Source organism: Rhinatrema bivittatum, chromosome 5 (genome assembly GCF_901001135.1).
Source record: "Rhinatrema bivittatum chromosome 5, aRhiBiv1.1, whole genome shotgun sequence".
Lineage (NCBI taxonomy): Eukaryota > Metazoa > Chordata > Amphibia > Gymnophiona > Rhinatrematidae > Rhinatrema > Rhinatrema bivittatum.
The window spans coordinates 149,184,538-149,210,894 of record NC_042619.1 but is presented as its reverse complement, the minus strand read 5'-3'; the positions used below and the strand labels follow the sequence as shown (position 1 = coordinate 149,210,894).

General features: G+C 39.2%; 1 protein-coding gene across 8 annotated transcripts in view; it reads right to left on the bottom strand.

Moving 5' to 3' along the window:
* Positions 1-26,357, bottom strand: part of TDRD3 (tudor domain containing 3) — a 632,378-nt gene that overhangs the window by 116,310 nt on the left and 489,711 nt on the right. For 5 of the 8 annotated variants that reach the window (XM_029602994.1, XM_029602997.1, XM_029602996.1 and 2 more), the window contains exons 11-12: positions 24,415-25,265; positions 7,947-8,072 (exon numbers count right to left, since the gene is read on the bottom strand). In XM_029602994.1, coding sequence (XP_029458854.1) covers positions 7,947-8,072; positions 24,415-25,265 — 977 coding nt within the window. Of the gene's footprint in view, positions 1-540; positions 1,159-7,946; positions 8,073-24,414; positions 25,266-26,357 lie in introns of those variants that run through there. The other 3 variants (XM_029602991.1, XM_029602992.1, XM_029602999.1) reach the window with 3 other exon arrangements.

Genomic DNA, 26,357 nt, shown 5'->3' with positions numbered 1-26,357 from the left:
GGAGGATTAGGAGAGTGAGAAGGTCTGGGGGTAGGAGAGAATAAAAATAATTGGGAGTAGGGGGGAGAGAGAGTAAGAGTATAGGGCAAAAAAAGAGAGAATTGCTCAGGGATAGGAGAGCGAGATAGGGAGCAGAAAAGAGAGAAAAAGAGCTGGGGGATAGGAGAGAGAGACTGGGGATGGAGTTAAGGGTGAGAGTAGCAAAGGCAAATGTGAATGGCATTGTAGAGGCTGTGAGGGTGGGTGGGGGTGGGAGTGGGAGTGACATGGGAGAGGCTGAATGGGGGAATAAGGTGGGAGAAGCTGGTGAGGATGTGAAAACAAAGGAGGAGAGGCTAGTCGTGACAAGCTAGAAGATCGGAGGATCAGGGAAGAAAGGTGGTGACAATGACTATAACAGTAAAACCAGAGGATGTGGTTAGGACAGTTAGTACAGCTGGGTTTAAAAAAGGTTTGGATAAGTTCCTGGAGGAAAAGTCCATCAACTGTAATTAATCAAATTGACTTAGGGAATATCCACTGCTATTACTGGCATTAGTAGCATGGGATCTACTTAATGTTTTGGGTACTTGTAACCTGGATTGGCCACCGTTGGAAAAAGGGCTTGATGGTCTGAACTAGTATGGCAACTTCTTATGTTCTTAGTATTTCTGGAGGAATTCTTTGTCAGAAATTGACAAACACTGAATCTTTAAACATTTTCTGTATTAAAGTGTAAATTATTACCTAAAGACAGTGATTATATTCTATTATTTTGACAAACAATGCAGAATTTTGAAATATTGTGTATACAATTTCCCTAGGAGTAACACACTGAAGGAAAGGTGGTAGTCACTGGCATTCGCTGCAATACCACTACTTTGACCAGCTTGGGAAACATTCTTCCCCTTTTCAGCCCATTTTCCTCTGATTGGAAGAAGGCTAGTACTGCCACCTCCCCAGGGATACTGCTTCTGCAGGCAATGCAGCATACCAGCATTTGTGAGATGTCCCATTTGCTTGCCCTGGTTGATCTCCTTCACACAGTAAGCACATTGAGTCAAGCACAGGTCCTCCCTCATGTTGTAGTGCCTTGAGATCAGGAATTTCTTCAGTGATCTTTTCTGTACATCCTGGGGGTTGGATGCTGGCAGTGGAGTTGAGGTAGAAGGTGGACCCCTGAGGAACAATGACAATGGCATTACTCATGCTCTCTACCTGTGCTGCCTGCTCTTCCTCACCATCATCCCCAGTTTCCTCTTTCTCCTCCAAGAACGAAATGGAGCCTAAGACGCTACTAACTAATCCTCCAAAAAACTTCTTCAGCTAGTAGCTCTTTAATTTCTGATGCAGGGAATCCCATACAAGACGATTCTTCTTCAGAATCAGATGCAAATAGTGGTAACTAAAGAACATGTCGTTGGTTTTGGGCCTTGTGCTTCTGCTACTCTTACTGCCCTGCTACTCTCTGCCTTCAATGACTCTGCTACCTTTACACTCTTCTCATCCTCTTCAAAATTTCAATTTTTTCTGGCTGGAGCTGCCTGCCTTCTCCTGTCATTTTGGATTTGAAAAAGTCTCTTCAATTTAGGTGTGGGACTCCCTTATTATTTAAAAAGTATTGGTTAGTGCTGCTCCTGCCAACAATATTCTTCGCTTGGCTTCTGCCTTCCCCTGAACAAGATGAAATTAATCATTGCTTTCTGGGGATCTGGATATTAAAAGACTTTTTTTTTATTAGTAGTACCATAACTGATGTACACCCATTGACAGTAGCACTCTAACGTGTGGATGTGTGGCGAACAGTCACACATACATACAGACAGTGAAGTGGCATGCACTAGTGATGAGACTACTAAACAGGCTAGTATGTTTCAGTTCAGTCTCTGTGCACTGCTCACCTCACTGGACTGGTGCTCACTGCCCAGACAGACATAAAATCAGTAGCACCATTGCAACTCTTGCCATTCTCTCCTACCCACACCCAGACCTTCCACCTTACCCCAGGGAAGAGAAAAATCAGCAGCAAAGTACAATTGACACTGCCTATCTTTCTCTGCTGACTGTCACAGAGGATGAGACCAGTGCAGCACAGACTAAAATTAGCAGTAGCCATAAGCCAAACAGCTTTTTTGAAAACTTGAAACTCTGAGAGCTCCAAATACTATGTCCTTCTCAGAAAAAGTCTACAGAAGAAATGAGCAGTTCTTCTTGTACATGCTCAGCCTTCAGGGTCAGCGTCACTTGATCCAGATGGCAGTGAGAGGGCAGTTAGAAAAATGCTTCACTGTGATGTGTCATGTCTGTGGTTTCCTTGACAACATGTCCAGCCCAGGTTCTGATAAGGCAGTGATATCACAATGACTCACAGGGAACAGATGTTTGCTATAGTCATTTACATCTGCTCCCCATTCATTTCCATGATTCATAGACTTCAATAGCCTACAGAAATGAATAGGAAAGGAAAAACAAGTGGGACATATAAGATTTGTTTTATTCATGAGACCCCCCTCCATTCATTTTAGGGACCCACAAATGAAACAATCAGGGTCCCATTTGTTTAAAACAAATGCACATCCCTACTAAAGAGATTAGGGCTCTTTAACTTGGACAAAATTTGATAGAGATCTATATAATAATGATTGGACTGGAATGGGTAAATGCAAATCATGTGTTTACTCTTTCAAACAGTACAAAGACTAGGGAACATGCAATGAAGTCACTAGGTAATACATTTAAAACAAATAGGAGAACATATTACCCATATTACCCTTGTTGAATGTAACTTTGTCCTTCCGTTGTAACTATGGTTTCTGTTATAGTTTCCCCTTTTCGATGTAAACCGACCTGATATGGTTCCTACCATGAAGGTCGGTATAGAAAAAGTGTTAAATAAATAAATAAATAAATAAATAAATATTTTTTTCCTCGGTGCTTAAGTAAGATCTGGAATTCACTGCAGGAGGATATGATAAAAGATGTTAGTGTAACTGGATTTAAAAATAGAGTTGGGCAAGTTCTTGAATTTAGTCCATAAACCAATATTAAGATGGACTTGAAGAAATCCACTGCTTGGGATAAGCAGCAAGGAATAAATACATTGACCTTTTGGGATAACTGCCAGGAACTGGATTGGCCACTGTTGGAAACAGGATACTAGGCTTGATGGTCCTTTGCTCTGACGTAGTATGGCAAAACTTATGTTCTTATGTTCTAAAGAAATTCAGTGAAAAGTAATTGTAAAGAGAGAAGGTGCAAAAGTACTCCATAAGTTCCTCTACAAAGTGCTCACAGGGAATAAATTAATGGAGATAGTACTTGATCAAAAGATAAAGTACTAGTGGATGACAAGCTACATTGGTCTGAAATTGAAATTGTGCAGCTAAAATGGCAATTAAGGAACCTAAAAGCAAAAAAGGCACCTGAGCACAATGATTACACTTCAGAGTACTCAACAAAATAGCTGAAGAAATTGCAGTAGCTCTTGGGACACTGCAACTTCCCTGGCAAGCAGACTGAAATAGAAAATAAACCCATGTAATCACCATACAAAAAAGAAAAGAAAAAGCCAAGAAACTACACATCAATAAGCCTTTAGTGCCAGTCAAAATTGTAGCATCAGTTTAGTAAAACTTTATTTTCATAACTTTACTGATAAATCTGTACTACTTTTCACCCAAAATCTAAAAAAAACACGACTCACATATATGATAAACCAGATATCTTTCCAGGAAAGTACCAATGTATTTTCAAAATAATGTTCTAAATAGATGCAGAGGGATATTAGTTAGCTTTCTTATTCTTATTTTTGCTTGATTTATATTCCATTGTTGGTGCACTGCAATGCATAATGTCCAGTAGCGATAATGATGGAAAAAGTTAAAATTAATTTATCAAGAAGAAAGTCATTATTTCATATAATAATGTCACTTTTTTTCATGGCTTCAACTGCAGAACTGTCTCTCTCTCTATATATATAAAGAAAAAAAGGTAGCAATAGCTGCTATCCACATAAAACTATACCACATTGATATGCATACAACCCCTGTCACTTACACATGATGTGATACACAAATTCACAAACAAAACCTTACATACTAAAATCTGTTACACAGCCAATTTCTGCCTGTTTGGAAAACTACTTTTTAGCATATATTATATATGAAATACACTTATGCATCTGGTTTATCCATCTGTGGTAGTGAAGTCACAAGCAAGGACTAGCAGGTGGATAAATACAAACTGTGCCAGTGACTGATGCTGCATAGCTGACCCCCACCGGCAAAGAAAAGGAGGCAGAGCCATGCAGCAGCAAAGCTTCCAAGACAAGCAGAATAGGGAGACAACATGGAAGAGTGGAGGGAAAGAGACAGTGGGGAGGCATGAGGAAGAATATAGAAAACTCCCTCAGACTACCTTAAAGGACCGGACACAGCTGTCTCGCCCGATCCTCTTTAAAATCCAAACCCTCTTTGGAATCCTGGGTGAAGGGAGAAGCCTCTCACTAGAGTTTAAGAACTCAGGGCCTGGAACATTTAGACAGGCCAGGTTGTGAATTATCTGAAGTTTAAGAGCTGCTACGTTTAAAGATTGTGAGTTGCCTGAAATTAAGGTGAGGTACACTGTTGTTTGTTTTGGTTTGTTCACTGTACAAAAGGGAAACAGCCAGAGTTTGCCTCCTTATTCTTCTGGCTGTTTCAAGCTGCTATCATCCAAGTTACCACAGGAGGCCAGAAAGAACATGGGAGTGGAGTGCAGCAGGGCACAAGAGAGTGTGTGGGGAATAAGGACATGGGGGAGTAGAGTGGGGAAGGTGCAAGAGAGCATAGAAAGAAAAAGAGCATGAGTGTGAGTGGAGCAAAATCGGTGCAAGAAAGAGCGGGAGGATTTATTTATTTATTTATTATTTTTACTATACCGGCTTTCATGACATGGATCACATCAAACCGGTTTACATTTAACAAAGTGTGCAAGATAAGGGATAACTCAAACAACTGTAACAAGAGGATTGTAAGGAGAGTGACAGTTACAATAAAACAGGGAAATAAATAACTGGGAGTTGGAGGTGAGAAGAGGGGGATTTAACTTACAGCAACTTATTTACAAGGTTACAGGATTGAGTCCGATTAAATGTGATTTGTATAGTAAATGATAATGATAACAATGTGAAGGTGATGGCAGCGAATGACAAAGTTTGTTATTTAAAACCATTTTTAATAGTGTGATTGAGATGTCGGGTGTAGGTCTCAGTCAGGGATTGGAAAGGCTTTTTTAAAAAGGATGTAGACAATGCAAGAAAGTATGGAGGAGGGAACATAGGAGAATGAAATGGAGAGTAAGCAGAGAGTAAAAAACAGGAGTCTTTTTAAGTTGCATGCAATTGTACAATTTTTTTTTTAACAAGTTTTCATTTTGTTTATACACAATTGACCATTACTTGCCTTCCTTTTGGTTATCACTATCAAAACAGAAGAAAGCCTTACAGTTATTTAAATAAGTATCTGGAAAAAGTTACAAGAGTTGTAATTACTATAGTTTTTTGTTTTGATTTAGGTCTCTATTTGAATCTGAGATAGATACTATAATAAGTACCAATATTCAAACATACTCTTAACTGACACGGAAGTTTCCCATGCTCTGTTCAGAGACCTTAAAAGTCCCATATGCCAGTAAGGTGGCATTGCTACAGCGTATCATACTGCAATGTGGGAGACCCAGGTTTGCAAGCAGTTTCTTGACTCCTTATACACTCTTTGCTGGTAAATAAGTATCCAAAGGGGAACAGATCTGGAATGGACTTAGAATATTCACTCTAAAGACCAATTCTTGCAATGATGATTCTTGCAATGGGAATCACAGTAGAGAATACAATTCATTCTCCCTCTCCACCTATTCCTGTGCTAGAAAAAGGTTGCTGAATCTTTTCAGTAGCAGATACTGCTATAGAAGATAGTAGAGATAAAGAAAATCAGCTTGGGACGGGCACATTTTGTAAAGTAGCACTCAAAATAGAATGCAAAGAAAGAGTGGGAGCAGCTACATGACCATGCAGTAAAACTCCTCATACTACATGCCCATCTGGTATTTCTCTACCAAGTTTCATAAAAGTTAGTTTTAAGGCTGGGCACTTCCAGTCCTTGAGGGCCACCAACTGGTTGAATTTTATGGATATCCCTCATGCATATGCATGAGCAAGATCTGCAAACAGTGGAGCCAATTTGCATGCTAATCTGGCTCATGTATATTCATTAAGGACATCCTCAAAACCCAACCAGTTGGTGACTCCTGAGAACTGGAGTTGAGCATCCTTGGTTTAAGGAGTGTTTTCTCCAAAAATGGTTTCTTTTATAAGGTGAATCAGACTTGAGTGGTTTCTTTTATAAGATGAATCAGACTTCCTTGGAATAAAAGTATGGGGAAATTTCAAACACAAAAAGCTAAGGGTTTATTGCTTTTATACATTCTAAGTTAAAGAGAATGCTTAGTCTGATTCCAAATAATATACTGGATTCCCTGGAGGTACACAGTTTAATTTACCTAGCTGTTCTAAATATGTGTGTTTTACTACTTTAAAAAAAAAAATATAATAATAAAAAATACTCAATTACACACATATTTAGGCTTACAAAATCAACAATTATTCCCCCTACCCCTCTCCAGATAAGACATTTACCATCACTTAATGTCTTGTCTGGGCTAAATTCACTTAGCTTTGCCTGGAGCTTTCAACGCCTTCAGAGCATTCACTAACTACGGTATCCGTCATGAGTTACTGCTTAAGAAACTGACAGGTAAGGGTATTTCCTGCTACTTAATTTTAAGCCAGAAGAGCTGAGGTCCAAAAGAAAATAGGATAAGCTGAAGAAAATCAAATCCAATGATACCAGTGCTTATGATCATTAATATTATAAAAATGAATTTTAATTTAACTGATTTTATAGAGCAGTTTAAAAAAAAGTACATTCCAAAGCACTGTAAGCTTCTAGTTTTGTGGGCTTCAACTTATATAATTAAAAAAAAGAATTAAATTACAAACTTGGAATACGATAAGGGTACCACAGGGGACTTGAATATTTATGTGTAATATAGTCACAATATAGCCTCATTTAGGGTCCAGAGAAATTATAAGCCTCAAAGTATGTTTTATATGCATATACTCTTATTAGCTCTGTTGATATGTCAGCCTAAACAGTCTAAGAATACTGCGTGAATCCAAGCCTTTATGTGGCTATATTGAGAAAATTCATTTATTATTTCATCACTGTTACACCCAGTTCAACCACTCGGTCTTACTATGCCTGACACTAATTGGACTACTTGGAAAATATATCCATTGTCAATGAATTAAAACAGAGTTAAAGTCAGTGTTTTCCAGTTTGCAAGCGTACAGAAGGTGGTGGTACTATTGTTATTGTGGTGATGTTTCTATTGGTATTACTGTGCAGATTTCACAATCTGATGCTGTAGAACACTTGTCAATAATCAATCCAACATCTGCTTAGAAGACTTGACCACTGAGTTTTTATATATATATCTATATATACAGAGATATATATTTACAAAAGACACATCATACATGGATGTAATCAGAATTTACTGGATGTTTAATATCAGTAAATATATGAAGCTCAAGGTACTGATATCTAAACTGGGAAGACAACACCACATGCATAAAATGCTCAGTTGCATTTACAAGTAATTGTTCATGTAACATGTAAATAATTTCCATTTTCAAAAACATAAGTTTTACTTTATTATACATCTAAAGTATTACCAAAGAATTCATGTTTATTTCAGATATATTTAGCAAGATAATTAAAGAACTTATTCACGTGAAAGTAATAACCAACTAATAATTAACCTGATGAAATATTTTATTCTGCATTGCAGCACCAACACATTTTCCAGGAATTACAGCTACATATTTATATGAATTATATCTTTGGATACATTTTTTGATCACATACCCATGCCTCTGCTTGAATAGGCCTGATGTTGCTTAAAAGAACCTCTTCATAGTTTCCATAGTCACTGAATTTAACAACTGCAGTTGTTCCAGATGAATGAAGAGCTTCAATTTCAGCTCTGTAAAACTTAGAAAGAAATTAAACATATTATAAAATGCTGACTTAATGATGAGCTGACACAACACTATTTGAAAAATAAACTACATTTTTTACATTTTAAGAAAGGATGATATGAAAAATAAAAACAACCAACGTACTCAGTTAATGTACTACTTCATTTAAAGAAATAAAATTAAATAAACCTCATTTAGCATGGTTTAAGTTTTGTTTTTCAAATTCTATTTTTCCACCTCTTTCCAAGCTTGTCATAAGCTGTCTTCATTATCTCTATTTAGGTCACCAGAGGCAGGCAGGTAGCTCCGGAGTCTCAATGCGTGGATAGACGATGGCGCAAGGAAAAGGGATTCAGTTTTGTTAGGAACTGGGGAACCTTTTGGGGAAGGGGGGAGTCTCTTCCAAAGGGATGGGCTCCACCTTAACCAGGGTGGAACCAGACTGCTGGTGCTAATCTTTAAAAAGGAGACAGAGCAGCTTTTAAACTAGAGCAGAGGGGAAAGCCGACAGTCACTCAGCAGTGCATGGTTCAGAGAAAGGTATCTTCAAAGGATACTAATGATGCATTAGAATTAGGGCATCCCAACAGTGAAGTTCCAATAATAAGAAAAGTAGTCCAAGTGCCTGTAACTAAAAACTCACCTGAGCTAAAAAATTCTAACTTATCCCTATCAATTAAAAAGCAGAATGAAAATACAAACAAAAAACAAATTTTGAAATGTTTGTATGCTAATGCCAGAAGTCTAAGAAGTAAGATGGGAGAATTAGAATGTATAGCAGTGAATGATGACATAGACTTAATTGGCATCTCAGAGACATGGTGGAAGGCGGACAAACAATGGGACAGTGCTATACCGGGATACAAATTATATCTCAATGACAGAGAGGAGCACCCGGGAGGAGGTGTGGTGCTTTATGTCCGGAATAGCATAGAGTCCAACAGGATAAACATCCTGCACGAGACTAAATGCATAACTGAATCTTTATGCGTAGAAATCCCTTGTGTGTCGGGGAAGACTATAGTGATAGGGGCATACTACCGTCCACCTGGTCAAGATGGTGAGACTGACAGTGAAATGCTAAGAGAAATTAGGGAAGCTAACCAAATTGGTAGTGCGGTAATAATGGGAGACTTCAATTACCCCAATATTGACTGCGTTAATGTTATCATCCTGACACACTAGAGAGATAAAGTTCCTGGACGGAATAAATGATAGCTTTATGGAGCAATTGGTTCAGGAACCGATGAGAGAGGGAGCAATTTTAGATCTAATTCTCAGTGGAGAACAGGATTTGGTGAGAGAGGTAACGGTGGTGGGGCCGCTTGGCAATAGTGATCATAATATGATCAAATTTGATTTAATGACTGGAAGGGGGACAGTAAGCAAATCCACGGCTCTCGTGCTAAACTTTCAAAAGGGAAACTTTGATAAAATGAGAAAAATAGTTAGAAAAAAACTGAAAGGAGGAGCTTCAAAAGTAAAAAGTGTGCAAGAGGCGTGGTCATTGTTAAAAAAAATACCATCCTAGAAGCACAATCAGGATGTATTCCACACATTAAGAAAGCTGGAAAGAAGGCAAAATGATTACCGGCATGGTTAAAAGAGGAGGTGAAAGAAGCTATTTTAGCCAAAAGATCTTCATTAAAAAATTGGAAGAAGGATCCATAAATTTGGCAAGTTAAATGTAAGACATTGATAAGACAGGCTAAGAGAGAATTTGAAAAGAAGTTGGCCGTAGAGGCAAAACTCACAGTAAAAACATTTTAAAATATATCCGAAGCAGAAAGCCTGTGAGAGGGTCAGTTGGACCGTTAGTTGATCGAGGGGTTAAAGGGGCACTTAGAGAACATAAGGCCATCGCAGAAAGATTAAATGATTTCTTTTCTTCGGTGTCTACTAAAGAGGATGTTGGGAGGTACCCGTACTGGAGAAGATTTTCATGGGTAATGATTCATATGTACTGAACCAAATCACGGTGAACCTAGAAGATGTGGTAGTCCTGATTGACAAACTAAAGAGCAGTAAATCACCTAGACCGGATGGTAAACACCCCAGAGTTCTGAAGGAACTAAAAAATGAAATTTCAGACCTATTAGTAAAAATTTGTAACCTGTCATTAAAATCATCCATTGTACCTGAAGACTGGAGGATAGCTAAAGTAACCCCCATATCTTAAAAGGGCTCCAGGGGCGATCCGGGAAACTACAGACCGGTCAGCCTGACTTCAGTGCCAGGAAAAATAGTGGAAAGTATTCTAAACTTCAAAATCACAGAACATATAGAAAGACATGGTTTCCTGGAACAAAGTCAGCATGGCTTTACCCAAGGCAAGTCTTGCCTCACAAATCTGCTTCACTTTTTTGAAGGAGTGAATAAACATGTGGATAAAGGTAAACCTTATATATGTAGTGTACTTGGATTTTCAGAAGGCATCTGAAAGTTCCTCATGAGAGGCTTCTAGGAAAAATAAAAAGTTATGGGATAGGTGGTGATGTCCTTTCGTGGATTACAAACTGGCTAAAAGACAGGAAGCAGAGAGTAGGATTAAATGGACAATTTTTTCAGTGGAAAGAAGTGGGCAGTGGAGTGCCTTAGGGATCTGTACTGGGACCCGTGCTTTTCAATATATTTATAAATGATCTGGAAAGAAATACGAGTGAGGTAATCAAATTTACAGATGATACAAAATTATTCAGAGTAGTTAAATCACAAGCAGATTGTGAAATTGCAGGAAGACCTTGTGAGACTGGAAAATTGGGCATTGAAATGGCAGATGAAATTTAATATAGATAAGTGCAAAGTGATGCCTATAGGGAAAAATAACCCATGCTACAGTTACACAATGTTAGGTTCCATATTAGAGCTACCACCCAATTTTCTCAGTGGAAGGGTGTGGGGCAGTGAAGTGCCTCAGAGATCTGTATTGGGACCCTTACTTTTCAATATATTTATAAATGATCTGGAAAGAAATACGACAAGTGAGGTAATCAAATTTGCTGATGATACAAAATTGTTCAGAGTAGTTAAATCACAAACAGATTGTGATAAATTTCAGGAAGACCTTGTGAGGCTGGAAAATTGGGCATCAAAATGGCAGATGAAATTTAATGTGGACAAGTGCAAGGTGATGCATATAGGGAAAAATAACCTATGCTATAGTTACACAATGTTAGGTTCCATATTAGGTGCTACTACCCAAGAAAGAGATCTAGGCATCATATTGGATAACACATTGAAATCGTCAGTTTAGTGTGCTGCGGCAGTCAAAATAGCAAACAGAATGTTGGGAATTATTAGAAAGGGAATGGTGAATAAAATGGAAAATGTCATAATGCCTCTGTATTGCTCCATGCTGAGACCGCACCTTGAATACTATGTACAATTCTGGTCGACGCATCTCAAAAAAGATATAATTGCGATGGAGAAGGTACAGAGAAGGGCAACCAAAATGATAAAGGGAATGGAACAGCTCCCCTATGAGAAAAGACTAAAGAGGTTAGGACTTTTCAGCCTGGAGAAGAGACGGCTGAGGGGGGATGTGATAGAGGTGTTTAAAATCATGAGAGGTCTAGAACGGGTAGATGTGAATTGGTTTTTTACTCTTTCGGATAATAGGAAGACTAGGGTGCAATCCATGAAGTTAGCAAGTTGCACATTTAAAACTAATCGGAGAAAGTTCTTTTTCACGCATTGCACAAACTCTGGAATTTGTTGCCAGAAGATGTGGTTAGTGCAGTTAGTATAGCTGTGTTTAAAAAAGGATTGGATAAGTTTTTGGAGGAGGAGTCCATTACCTGCTATTAATTAAGTTGACTTAGATAATAACCACCGCTATTACTACCAATGGTAACATGGAATAGACTTAGTTTTTGGGTACTTGCCAGGTTCTTATGGCCTGGATTGGCCACTGTTGGAAACAGGATGCTGGGCTTGATGGACCCTTGTTCTGACCCAGTATGGCATGTTCTTATGTTCCCCACATCGCCAAAATCTACTTTTTGTTACCATCTCAGAAGCCTAAATCTTTTCAGTATCTTAAATCATCTCTATTCTTCATTACTGCAACCTCCACTACCTTTTTATCCTAGATCCATCTGATTCCATCAATATAAAATGCTGCTGTTCAGAAGTTACAACTCCCATCTTCAGTCTTTCTACAAATTTTATCCATCTCTTTTTCAGTTAAATCCAAAGTTTTCCATTCCACCACCCTATCCTGCATGTCTTCACCTACCCCTACGTACTGATACCTATTAGGCATCTCACACCTATCACTCTTTTTTTAAAACAATTTGGTAACATCTCAAAGTGTAGTCCTGACCTCCCTCACTGCTTTATCTGTTGCAGACAAACCAAGTTTGAACTGTTGATTTCAGGGAGACTGGGAGTAAGCAAGAAACAAATGTTATTTTGTTAAATACTCAGTTTCTGAAGGCTTTTAGAGTGTTCAGAGCAGCCCTCATCTCAGGGCATCAATGTGAAAATCTTATTTCAAGAAAAGATCACAATCTTTGAGTACAGTTCTAGGTATGCTCTATAGCCCAAGTTAGACACATCTGTAGTTGGCAAAATTTGATGTTTTGGAATTTGAAAGGGAAGGCTATTGAATAAGATTGGGATGGGTAACATAAAAGATCTGCAAGACTTATAACTTATATGAGACCTAGATATAATCCAGGAGGCTCTGAGCAATCAAGGACTGTGAGAACTCTATGTCTCTTGCGCTTGCCTCATAAGGAAATATGCCCAGTGGCAACTTGTGCAGTTGTAGCCAATAGGCCTAACATTGTCTACACTAACTAGGTTGATGTCTACTACTTATTGATTATCTTTCTTGCAGAGGACACAATTTTTTACACTGTCTGATCAGGAAGCGTTTTTGTCCTAGTCATATTTAGCAGTTTCCCCAATGAGTCCCTTGTAGAGTGAATGACTGAGAAGGGCCTTAGTAAAGCTAATTACAAATTGTATTGGCTCTTGGCTAAATCTTTCAGCAATTCAAAGGAACTGTTTTTCGGCTAACTGCACTTTAATATAACTTGCCTAATATTACACAAGATGTAAATTTGTATATAATGCTTACCATGTAAGCACTTATGTTTCTGCTTATTTGCTCTGCTCTCCGGTTAGAAATTGTTTAACCTATCCTCTTTTTCTCTAATAGCCCAGTTCCACATTCCCTGTTATAATGTAATTTCTTGCTTTCATTGTTAACTGGTTTTTTCCCCCTAGGTCATTGTAAACCGGTACGATAAGACCTGGTCTAGAACATCGGTATATTAAAAGAATTTAAATAAATAAATAAATAAAATAAATCCAGATTGAAGTTTAAATTTTTTTCATTTATATTTAGATGCCTACCTTGTACAATGCTGAAATATCTTGTAGATCTGTTAGTGCACTATGAATCTATAAGGGCCTTGAAACCAGCTACTCATGCTTTACTAGAAATTCTAGGTCTATCTGTAGTATGTTTGGCTTCAATATATTTATGTGCTTTTATTTGTTTTTCACCACTGCTTTAGAATGCAATACCTCTAAAAATCTGATTAGAAATAGTTATCAGATATTAAAAAAAAAATTTAAGAAATAGCTATATGAGCAGATCTAAGAGTAGGCTGGGGTTGATTGGGGGGCGACAGTGGATGAGACCCATCTGATCATGAATTTCCATGAGGATTTTGCTCCCCTGTGTTATTTGAGATGCTTTTGCATTTTTCCAGATAATATATGCTATTTGCACTGTATCCAAATTTTAGCATATATGATTTTTATGATTTATTAAATGCCTTGTAGTGAACAGCAAAAAGGGGTCAAACAAATTTGCACTAAATAAATAAAAAATAAATATGGACTCTAGTACATTTCTCCAGAAAACTTTAACCTTAACCTGATATAATGAAACATATTTGGTTAAGTGGCAGAAAAAGAAGAAAATCCTAGAGGCCTACCAGACTATTATTTATTTATTTATTATTTTTATATACCGACATTCGATCTGAGATATCACATCTGTTTACATTCAGATACTGTAGGTATTTCCCTATCCCCAGAGAGCTTACAATCTAAGTTTTGTACCTGAGGCAATGGAGGATAAAGTGACTTGCCCAAGGTCACAAGGAGCAAGAGCGGGACTTGAACCCTGGTCTCCTGGTTCATAGCCCACTGCCACAAAGTGCCTGAACTCCCCTTTCCCCAAAGATTTAAAAACACTGCAGACTCTATTGGCCTAAACAGCTTTCTCTCCCCCTCTCAAATTCAGCAAATAAAAGTAACCTCTGAACATCCCTCTTCCTTCTCCAACCCGCGAATTCAGCTGCCCCACCCAACACCTCTCTGCTTTCAGGTGCCTCATAGGATCGTAGTACTCCAAGTGGCACTGTTGTCAGACTATTACATGACAGCAATGTTGGATACAGTCGGGAGCACTACAATCCTACTGCACTCCTGGCTGGTGATTATGGAGGGATGCCAGGTGGAATGAGAGGGTTGCGGGTAGAAGGGGAAAAGCCGGCATTAGGAGGGTACCCTGAGGCCACATTTACTTGCTGAATTTGGGGAGGGAGGGGAGTAGGGAAGCTCTTTAGTCCAATAGGTCCACTTTTTTAAATATTTTGCGGGTGTTTTTGGAAGGAAGAGGGGGATTCAGTTTCAGTTTGTTAGGTGATGGGGGCACCGGAAGCTGAATCAACAGATAGGTGCATGCCTACAGAGTTTAGGGGGTCTTCAGAAATAGCACAAGTGGGCAGATATGCAACGTGAAGGGCTGTATTGAGACGATTTGGTTCACCTATCCGATATAGGGCAGGACTTTTTTAATAATTCCCTCCAGGAAGAGTTGGAGGTGTGCCTGGGCATCTGAGCCTTTGAGGCTGCAGCTTTGGTTGGGGGGGGGCGTGAGGCAAGTCAACAACTCCCTCATGCCGGTGGTGGGATACCCGAGCTGGGGTGGCACAGCAATGTGATGCCGGAAGTGCCAACTAGGAAAACGGTGAGTTTAGGACGACTGCCGACAGCTCGGTAGGGCACAGAGGTGTGGTCCCCCTTGCTTGATGCAGTGTGTGTGTGTGTGTGGGGGGGGGGGGGGGGGGCTGGTTGCACCAAGCTTGCTTGAATGCGGCAGATGGCTGATTGTGGGCAGCGCAGTGATACCGCATAGTCTTCGCCTGGCTTGGGTACGTTAAATATCATTTATGTTTTGTTTAATAAAGCTGTAGCCTTTATTACCCACTATGGAGTCCCTGTGTCTTATTAAAGTGGCGGAAGAGACTCATAGAATATCGGGCTGGTGGGAAGGTGGGCGGTGAGTGGGGGAAACGGATGGGGAGGGGACCATCCTGGCTGGCACTGGGGCGGGGGTCTTGGCCGTTCCCGCTCACTTACCCTCGCTTCAGGGGCTAGGAGGGAGGAAGTGTGCAGGCCGTGTGGCGGCAAACCCCCATATCTCGGAGTTCGGCCACTGAGGTCGAGCGTGTCAATGGGGGGGCGACTGCTGGTACCTCGGGATGACGTGCTTGGGCCTGACATAAGTCCGTCCGTCACCCGAGGTGCCATTTTCGGGGCGGCGGTGGCATCCCCATCCTACCCATTTTGCATAGTTTGTTCGGGTATAGCTTCCCAGGTAGCACGGGCATTCCATGTTAAATAGCCGTGTCTCCTGTTCCACGGGTAGCATTAGAATTCTATGTTAGACAGCCATACCAGTTATGTCATAATGTTTTGTTTCATTGTTCATGTCGCAGCTTTGATTTGAATGTAAGCCGGGGCGGGATACCCAAGCCGGTTGGCATGGCAATGCAATGCCGGAAGTGCCAATTAGGCAAACAGTGGGTTAAGTCTGGTTTAGGACGACTGCCGACAGATCAGCAGGGCACGGAGGTGCCCAGTGGTCCCCCTTCCTTGATCTGGCAGGGGGCCGGTTGCATCAAGCAGTCTTGCTTGAATGTGGTGGATGGCTAATTGTGGCAGTGCGGAGATACTGCATGGTCTTCACCCGGCTTAGGTACATTAAATATCATTTGTGTTTTCATTAATAAAGCTGTGGCCTTTATTACCCACTACAGAGTCCTGTGTCTTATTAAAGTGATGGAAGAGACTCATAGGATATCAGAGTGGTGGGAAGGCGGGCGATGAGTGGGGAAAACAGAGGGGGGACGGGACCATCCTGGCTGCCAGCATTATCATAGGCCTTATCTATGCAAAATTATAGCATTTTGTTGAATCTAGGGGTATGTTTAGGCTGCTCCTGCCCCAACCATCACACATCTATAATATTAACAAGAGATAGAATGTAAATTATAACATATTTAGAATTCTCCCTGATTGCAGAGTCCCACAGTGTTACTACAAAAACATATATTACTTGGATTTTACAACTGTAAGATATCATAAATGATAACATGTCTCAAATCAATACCAATATTTATTTTTACAGAGCTCCATTACATTGCAATATATATTCACTAAATTTTAATTTTATTCTGATAATCTTGATTAATATCAGATACATTCTGAGATAAATGACTGAAACCCAAATCAAGATCATAGTATTTTACCACAGTATATATTAGATTAATACAACCTATGGTCCTCTGTGAAGTTTCCATTGGAGGACACAAACTGAATTTGTAATTCCTCCCTTGGGTCATATATGCAGAGTCAAATCAAGAAAAAAAAAAAAGAAACTAGACAGCATACCTGGGTTACATTACCCACAAACTTGATTATTATCTTTAAGTAGGTTGAGGGAGAACAACACGCCTAGCTGTTTTTCAATGAAGTCTCTCACTTGAGCAGGGTCGAAAAAGACAACTCTTAACAGCATTTACTACCACAATACATTTACATGGATATCTAATAACATAAGAGGTCCCCAAAGCTAACACATCTGGTTGCATAGCAAGACATTTTCTTCTACGGTCCTAAGTAGACCTAGCTAGGTCAGGAAACACCCACATTTTCTCCCCTTTAAAAAGCATTTCACATTTACGGAAAAATAAACGAAGAATATTATCTCTATTTTGTAGAAACACAAAAGAAACAAGCAAAATAGCTTGATTATGAGATGTCAAAGAATAATTCTCAAGAAAATCCGTTAGATTCAAGGAAGCTTCTTGTGATTTCCTATCCAAATATTTTTAGTAGATGGTAAATAATAAGCCTTTTGAATAGGCGGCTAGGCCGATTCTTGAATTTGCAAAACTTCTTTCATATAGAACTTAAACATTTCAATTAGAGAGAGTAACGGGATCTGAGGAAAATTCAGAACATGTAAGTTTAAATTCTTGGAAACATTCTCCAAACTTTCCAGTTTACGTGACACCATTGTAGATTCTACTACTTGCTTTGCTTGCAAATCTTTAATCTCAAAGACCAAAGTCTCCAGGTTAGAAATAGAGCCTTCACATGCAGCCATACGTTGATCTTGATTTAAATGTTTGGAATGGATATCAAGTGTTATAGTAACCAGAGATGTGACATACTTCTCAACCGATTTGCGGACACCCCATAAATTATCCAGAGTCACTTGAGCAGGTTTAATCAGCACAGGTCTAACCTGAAGAGTATTAAATGCATCTGAATCTCCTGTGAGACAGAGACCTTGCTGAATGAAGAAACGTCACCCGCTGCTAAAGCGCCAGGGGCCACTCCCTCAAACGAACGATGTCTCCTGACTTAGCTGGAATTGTTCTACTACATGAAACTGCGGTCCCTCAGCAGCAGCAGGAACAAGACCACCACTCAGAGAAGCGGGAGAGACGCCAGAAAGCTGCAATTGTTCCGGCAATTCTACTCTCGCACCACTGGAAAATCCAGGAAGCAGTGGCAATGACCATGCGACCGGTCTAAGTGAAGTTTCAGCAACCAACGGGCCAACCACCCCACCGGCCAAATCAGCGGTCAGCATCGAAGAGGATGATGTGAGTGCAAGCTCAGGCAAGGTGGTCTGCCACAAAGTTCCGGTAGAGGGGTAAGTACGGGCAACCCCTTTCCCCTTCCCCATAATCGCAGAGAGGAAAAGACATAAGAGAAGGCGAGATAAGAGGAGGAAATGCCAGAGCTCAAGTCTAATGTCTCATTAGAGCGTCATCTGAACATGCCTCCTCAAATTCCTAATTTTTATGATTTTATTCCATTTTTATTTAAATATTAATATGCTTTATCTAATATATTTCATTTATATATTTTTTACACTGTTAGAACTCGTGGGTTAGTGGGCCCTTGGCCCGCGATGAGAGATGGTACCGCCCACAGGGAGGAGCCCCATGGGGCCTCACTGTTGGGAGGCGAGGTCAGCGGCCACAGGTGATACAGCCCAGAGAGTGCACAGAGGGAGATGTGGAGGCAACTGTCTGAATAAGTCCCCCTAGTGTTGAGGAGCTGGGCAGGCCCCAAGGCACGAGGATGCAGGCTGAGTATGAAGGAGTGCAGAGAGGAAGCGTCCCCAGGGGCGGAGCCACGGGGAGAGTCAGCACAGAAGGTATGATGCAAGCTTACCCAAGGAGCGGGAAACCCAGGGATATCTGGCAGTGAGAGAGAGAGAGCGCTACCCTGAGGAGTGGGGAAGTGCAGCACAGTCACAATACACTAAGTGCTGCCCCGAGGAGCAGGGGGCACAATACTGTCACAAAAGGAAGGCAATGGCCCGCAGAGTGGGGTACACCTCCATAGATCTCCACAAAGCAGAGTAGTGAGACAATGGCCCGCAGGACGGGGCACACCTCCGGTGGTCTCCACAAGCAAGGTGATGAAGCAATGGCCCCATAGGATGGGGTACACCTCCGGTGGTCTCCACAAGCAGAGTGGTGAGGTAATGGCCCACAGAATGGGGTACACCTACGATGGTCTCGACGAAGTAGGGTAGGAAGGCAATGGCCCGCAGAGTGGGGTACTCCTCTGTAGCTCCCACGAAGCAGAGTAGGAAGGCAGTGGCCCGCAGGGCGGGGTACACTTACATAGAGTCTTCACAAGGCAGAGTGGTTCCAAGGCAATCCCGATGAGCAGGGAAGCTGGAAGGCAGAGTCCAATGCGAAGGGCCTTCCGAGGAGCAGATAGCCAGAGATAGGAACAGGGCTCCCGAGAAGCGGGTACCCAAGAGTGTCTCACGCCAGGAAGAACCGGAACCAGGAACTGACGTCCGTAGAGAGAGTCGTAGGATTCAGCAAGGAAGGAACTCGCTGCCAAGTCGATTAGGGCCAGGCCCCGATGGAGCTTAAGAGTCCAGGGTTAGTGATGTCATCACGGGGTTCCTGAGGTTCCCGCCCTGGCATCCATAAGAGGGACCATGTAGCGCTCGCACGCCTAAGGCGGCCCGGAGGAGACATGGCGGTCAGCAGCGTCCTCGCCACTCCTGGGAGTCCTGGAACGGAGCAATGAGCAGCGGAAGCGGCTGGCTACAGCTGCGAGTTTCCCCAAGGGAGAGAGAGAGAGGTAGAATACGCAGTGAGTAATAGCGGTCGCAGCTGCCTATGACCGAGGGTCTTAACATATACATTTTTAATATAGGTCTTATTTTTTTATTATTTACTGAACATTTCATTTATCTTTATTATTCATTCTTTTTATTATTTTATCTTTAATATTTTTAATTATTTTTAATCATATTGACACTTGCAACATTTCAAGACTTAATGGGGCTTGAACCACTGACATTCGGTACTTGAAGCACTTTCTTTCACTGTTGAGACAACACTTTTGTTGAAGCCTTGCTGTTTTTTTGTTTAATTGGTTTCTCTGTGACTTAAAATATCTAATTGATGTTTGTCTCAGTATACTCTAAGACCACATGATTCACACACTATGGTCCAATTTAGACATTTATAAACATATTATCAACAGTTTCAAAGTGACGATGGTACAAATATGAAATATAAATACCAAAAAACAAAACTTGTATAGTACGCAAAGGGTTGGCAAACATTTTTTCGGCACCCAACTTTTTGAATTTTATTCTATATTTTCAGTGTTATTTGTTGTAAAACTGGAAAATATGCTGGCTTTTTTTTATTATTGAATCTCATTCAGTAAGGTTAAAAAACTTGATGCTTCAATCAACTAGAAGTAAAAATACCCATCCTCTGGGAACAGAATGAAGTTTATAGAAAAGTTACATTAATTAAAAGAAAAGAAGGTCTCATTTCAGCACAAATCACATTTTTTTAAAGTAAAGTTCTGAACTGTTCTATGAGTTATTATGCTGCATCCTCACTAATTTTTCTTTCAAATTGTAGAATGTCTATTCATTTATTAATTTACAGTAACTTATATTCCACCTATTGCCAGTATTCCTGATCTAGGTGGATCACAACATGTAAATACAATATCATACCAAGCATTTAAAAGAAACAGGCAAAATAAAATATTGTATAAACATGAAAATATAATCACACCTATGAAGACAAAATCTTCTTGAAACAAATATGATTTTAAGTTTTCTAAAAGATTTATAATCATCCATTTGATGTAGCTGTAAGGGAAGACTATTCCACAGTGTGAGAGAGCAATCTAGGAGAAGGCCAAAGAAAGGGTCTTCTGCAAGTGAGCAATCTTTTCATTAATCGACAAATGCGAGCCTGCAGAATGCAATAACTTAATTGGACAATACCAACTAAGCAGGTCTTTCAGTCTCTCTTTATGAAGTGCATAGAAAACCAAAACGAGTACCTTAAATTTGTTCCTCTGTTCAAATGGAAGCCAATTCAGAGCCTGGAGAACTGGTGAAATATGTTCACTAAGAGGTGACTCAGAAATCAAACAGGCCACAGCATTCAACAAGGTTGCAAGACCTTAAGTTGACACTTCAGCAGATCAACGTACAAAGCATTACAATAATTTACAATAGTCAAAACAAAAGCTTGAATAACTGATCTAAAATTATGCTTATCTAAGACATACTTCAATTGCCTCAATTTTTGAAGTTTAAGAAACCCCATTTTAACTATGGCACACAAATCAGACAAAATTAAAAGTAGAATCAATGCATACCCTCAGATCACATGCAGACTTAGAGAAATGAATAGCAGAACCATCAAAGTTTAAGACAAAGGGGAGGCCAAAGACAAGAACCATGAGATTAATCAAGCTTCAGTGTTAGCAATATTTAATAAAATATGATTTCCTTTCATCCACTGATTCACAACCTGGAAGGGATTAGAGATTTGTACAAGTGGATCATCAACAGTCATAAAGACACAATACAATAATTGTATACCATCGATATACATGTTAATGAAAATCCAAAAATCCTGTAACTTCACACAAAGTGGGCATAAATAAATACTGAAAAGCATCACCGACAGGGAAGATCCCTGATGCATACCTGAACTGATGAGTTACCAAGCAGAAGTTCACTATCCCAACAGAACTTGCTGGTACCTCCATGTCAGAAAAGAAGCAAACCAACAACGCCTCCAATCTATTTCCAATAGCTTACATAACATGATCATATGGGAAATGGAATCAAAGGCTGCTGTTGCATCCAATAGTATAGCAACAGAAGAACTTGGACGATCAAATTCACCAAGGATAAAATCAGCTACAGAAACCAACATCTTAGTGCTGTAGCCTTCATGGTACCTATACTGATGGCTATGCAGAAATCCATCATCATTAAGAAAATCCACAAACCGGGTCAACAGTACTTTTTCCAGCACTTTACCAATAGATGGAAAAACTGAAATTGGTCTATAGCTAGCAGATTCATATACCAGAAGGTGAACATCTTTCAGGCTAGGTCTAACAGCAGCCTTTTAAAATCAATCCAAAACCAACCCCCTCCCCCCTCAGACAAAGAAAGAATGACCAAAGTCACGAGAATACCTACAAAGCTATCGCTTAAACAATGCAATACCCAAAAAGGGCACCCAACAAGGAGACAAAAAGAAGACCTCAGTAGAAGCAAACTGTATCAAAGTTATCCCATTCCCATTTTTATCTCAACTTCAGATTCCACAGAGGTACAAACAGTACTACTAGTCGTTCAATTGACAGCTTTATGAGCATTAGCTATTTTTTACTACAGTATTATGCAACTAAATCACAATCTACCAAATTCTCCTTCACAAGGGGCGATTAATGGAAGGCTTCAAATGTGAAGTATAATTTCCTTGCCAAAGCCAGATTTATACAACAATCTAGCAGAAATAAATTTTTCTCTGGTATCTTTCTCCATTCCTTTTCAGCCTGCTGCACAGCCCTTTTCCAACCCACCAAAAAGGGATTGAACTAAGGAACTCATGATCTTACTATTGGGAGGGATAAGATCTTTAAAGGAGTAATTTTATCAATTAGCGAAGATGAAATAATAGTCAAAGAATTAGCAAGCATATTTGAAGAATTATACACCAATATATCTTTTACAGATTCCCATTCAGAAGCACATTTTGTCATATCAATCCCACTGCGAGACTGCCACCGAATCCCCACTGAGGTGAATGGAGGTGGTCCCTTATCCAACACAAACTAAAACTTATTTAAACATTTTCTGACTATAAAACTTCTTCAATTTCCAGATCAAAAATTATATTCTTCAATACCAAATTGGTTGGAAATAAGATATTTAAATGTGATCCGCCTTATGCGTAGGGTGGGCTATTAACTGAGATAATACAACAGATAAAACAGAACTCAAAAAATCCATAATCTGTACAATTGATGTACAATCTACCTGCACATTAAAATCCCCAATAAATAATGATGTCTGATAATGAAGAAATAAAATGAATAATCCTATCTAGTGAGATCCCTTCCTGACCTGGCCCAAGTATGTAAATATATGGCTAAATTTTCACTTCTATGGCCCACAACCCTTATGACCAACTCTTGCTTGGAGATATAAAGATTAACTGGGTGGACACAACTGGTTCAATAACAAAATATCAGCATCAGAGTGCCAAGACTCCATCAATAATAACATATCAAGCTTTATATCCAACAATATAGCAAACATCACATCAGACATTTCCTATGGCGCAAATGTTAATATATATCATAGACAGGGTAGCTACAGATACCAGATATATCAAATTTGGCAAAGCCACCCGACTCGGTTTCAACCTACTTTAATTTAAACATGCATACTGGATGTACCTACTTCTACCCAAATAAATTGAATTAAATTAAGAGTTTGATAATCCATAACAAGGCATATACCACCCCATCAAGAAGGCCCAACATAAAAGGATTACATCCAAAAATTCTTCAAAGAGTAAGGGTTCAATCGAAGGCTCAAGCAAAAGGACAGGACTTTTGCTGTGGCCCTTCACTGACTGGCCCACCAGCAGGGTGGCCTTTTTAATCATATTATAGTTTGCTTGCATTATTTTCTATACTTGCAAGTGTCATCAATTAACAACTTGATTTTTGCAAAATCAAATTCAGAGTTCATACCCACAAGAGGAGAAACACTGACAAGTATATAATAAAATTTATTAAGAAACAAAATATGACAGCCAACTTTAAAGTTGAATATCATGTGTATATTATCTTTTCAACAATAACCATGAGTAATTTCAACACTCAGATGAATTGATCTATTTAACATATTTTATAATATTTAACAGAATAAAGAAAATAAAATGTAACATTTCATGCTTGCCTTGGGCTCCAAAAATTATTCTACTCATAGAGGAAATGTTTGTGCAGGAAATGTCTGAATAGGCTAAATGGACTGAATTAGCTTTTCCTGTGTGTGTGTGTGTGTTGGGGGGGGGGGGGGGGGAGTGGGAATATAATCCAAGCCACAATGATTCTTCCAACTTTAAAAGCTTCTACTTCACCTAATACAAATCCCATTGACTGGCTGATTCCTTTAATTATAGCTACATAATGAATAACATAACCAGTTAAGATCTTTCTAGTAAAAGCATAAAAGAAAATGAAACCAGTCTGGAAATGCTACCACTATTCTATATTAATAAAATTTGTTAGCAAAAAAAAAAAAAGAAATAGAAAAAGGTTTTAAAGTAGAAAAAGAAAAGTCATTTAAATTAGTCTGCCTATTGTCCAATCGATAAAAGCATCATTGTGTATAATATAATTAAGCTAATTTTTTGTTAATAAATCTATTTGCATAATGGTGAAAAAATAAAATCTAACCTTGGACGGTCACTTGTATAAACAATTGTGGAATGCAAATGAAAGGCCTGTTTAACAGTCATTTCAGTATCATTCATATTGTTTTCTATTGCATATCAAGAAGTAAAATAGATTATGCCACATAACTTACTATACTTTCACTTTAATATAGTACCAATACATTACTAAACCAGTTTTCATGCTTGTGTACACTAATACTTTAAAACTCCTGAAAAAAAAACTGTTAAAATAATGTTTTCTTTTTCATGACATCATACCTTGTTGTCTTCCCAGTAGAGAGCAAAACATTTATCTCCTGGTCTCCAACAAATTCCAGATTCTAAAGGATAATCTGCATCCAATATTTTTTCAGGCTTTATGGGCCCAGATCTCCTTTTAGGTCCACTGTTATAAGAAAATATTTTGTTTCTGTCATCAACTGATGCAATCATGTGAGATCCCATTGGTTTAATAGGTCCTACTCTTCTTCCTTTCTGATCCGTCTCTCCATTTTGAAAATCAATTACTACATGAGTTCTTAGAGGATTCTGGTACTCAGCATTTATGTTAAAATGTTTCTCAATTTTTAAACCTCCAAAGTTTTCATTGTTTATTGTTCGTGATTTCCTGTCATAAAAGTCAGGATTGTGTCTTTGGTTTTCTTTTTTTCCTCTTTTATGATTAGCAATATCAGTGATATCTTGATTAGTAGAATTCTCTTTCACATCCATGAATGTTGCAACTTTTCCTTGTCTGCTTTGCATAGTAGTGTCCTTCTTTTTAAAGGAGCTATCATTCTGTTGAATATTGGCAGGATAAGCAAAATCTTTAAGTCGGTCATTTCTTGGGAAAGGTCTATCACACTTATTTCTATCCTCAGTCCACTGTTCAGGTCCTATGGAGTTTTGTCTCTCAGGACATCTGCTTCTGATGGATCCACTACTTTCCAGAACTTGCCTAGATGCTTGAATGTCCCTCTGGAAACGAGGAGGCTTCTCGTTTCTTTGCTGCCTTGTATCATTGCGAGGAGGATGCCTTGTTTGGTTAAAATCTTTTACACCATTTTGATCCGTATTGAGTAATCTGTGCTGTTGACCCTGCTGGTATGATTGGGGCTGTGATTTGTTTTCTAAAGAAAAACATTGGTATCAAGTTAGTTACATATAGTAGTTCATTTATGTCACAAACTATTTACTTCACATGTAACAGAGATCATGCTAGACACCGGAGATTGATAAGTTTCAAGTAGTTAATTTATTAATAAAAATGGCTATCCCAATAATGATATAGCAGTACACTACATGTCATTAAAAAAATAAAACAGAATTGCAAATAAAAAAGGAAAAGTTGTCACAATTTGTTGTAACCACTGTCCATCCAAGAAATACAAGAACACATGCTAAGCCTCCAGTATACACAATACCAGCCCTTCTCATAGATCGCATGGTAAAGATCCTCCCTACAATAAATAGAACTCTCGACCCCCTAAAGCTTTCTTATTTGACTCTTCTCCTTTATACTTGGTGTCTGCCTTACAATTAGGCATAGGCACTCATAATTCTCTCCACAGTTACACTCTAATATATTAAGCAGACACATTTCCACTAGTATTAACTGTGATCAATTACTCTTGTGATGATTATAATTTGCAAACTGTGATAATCATGATGTAATCTGCCTTGAGATCATATTGGGAAAAGGCAGACTATCAAATGTTTGTAAATAAATAAAAATAAATTCCAGCTACACTATTTATACAACATCCCTTTCCCATCTCAACTTGGTATCAGTCTTGCTGGCATGCCACCAACCTATCCTCTGAAGAAGAAATGAAGTATCTTAGAAAAAAATGTCAAATATAAAATAAAAATAAATTAATGCAATAAAGTGACTAGGACAGAAAATAAAGCAATTGTACCCATAACTAGTCCAGCTTACTTTCTGGGAGACGCATCCATAGTCTGCAATGTGCGTGAATCCGATTTAAAATAAAAACACACCCTGGACAGAACCCATCGTGTTCCTCCATTTGCCCCCACCCCCACCCAAACATATCCTCCAAATTTTGTGTGGATAGGACACAAAAGAGTAAAATTCTTGGGGCAAGACACACAGACCCACACACGCTGATCTCACAACCCTTCTTACCCTCTTCTTTTGAAAAGTAGGCTAACAAAAAAGAAGATTAAAAAATAGTAGCAGAAAGCTGTCAAAAATATAC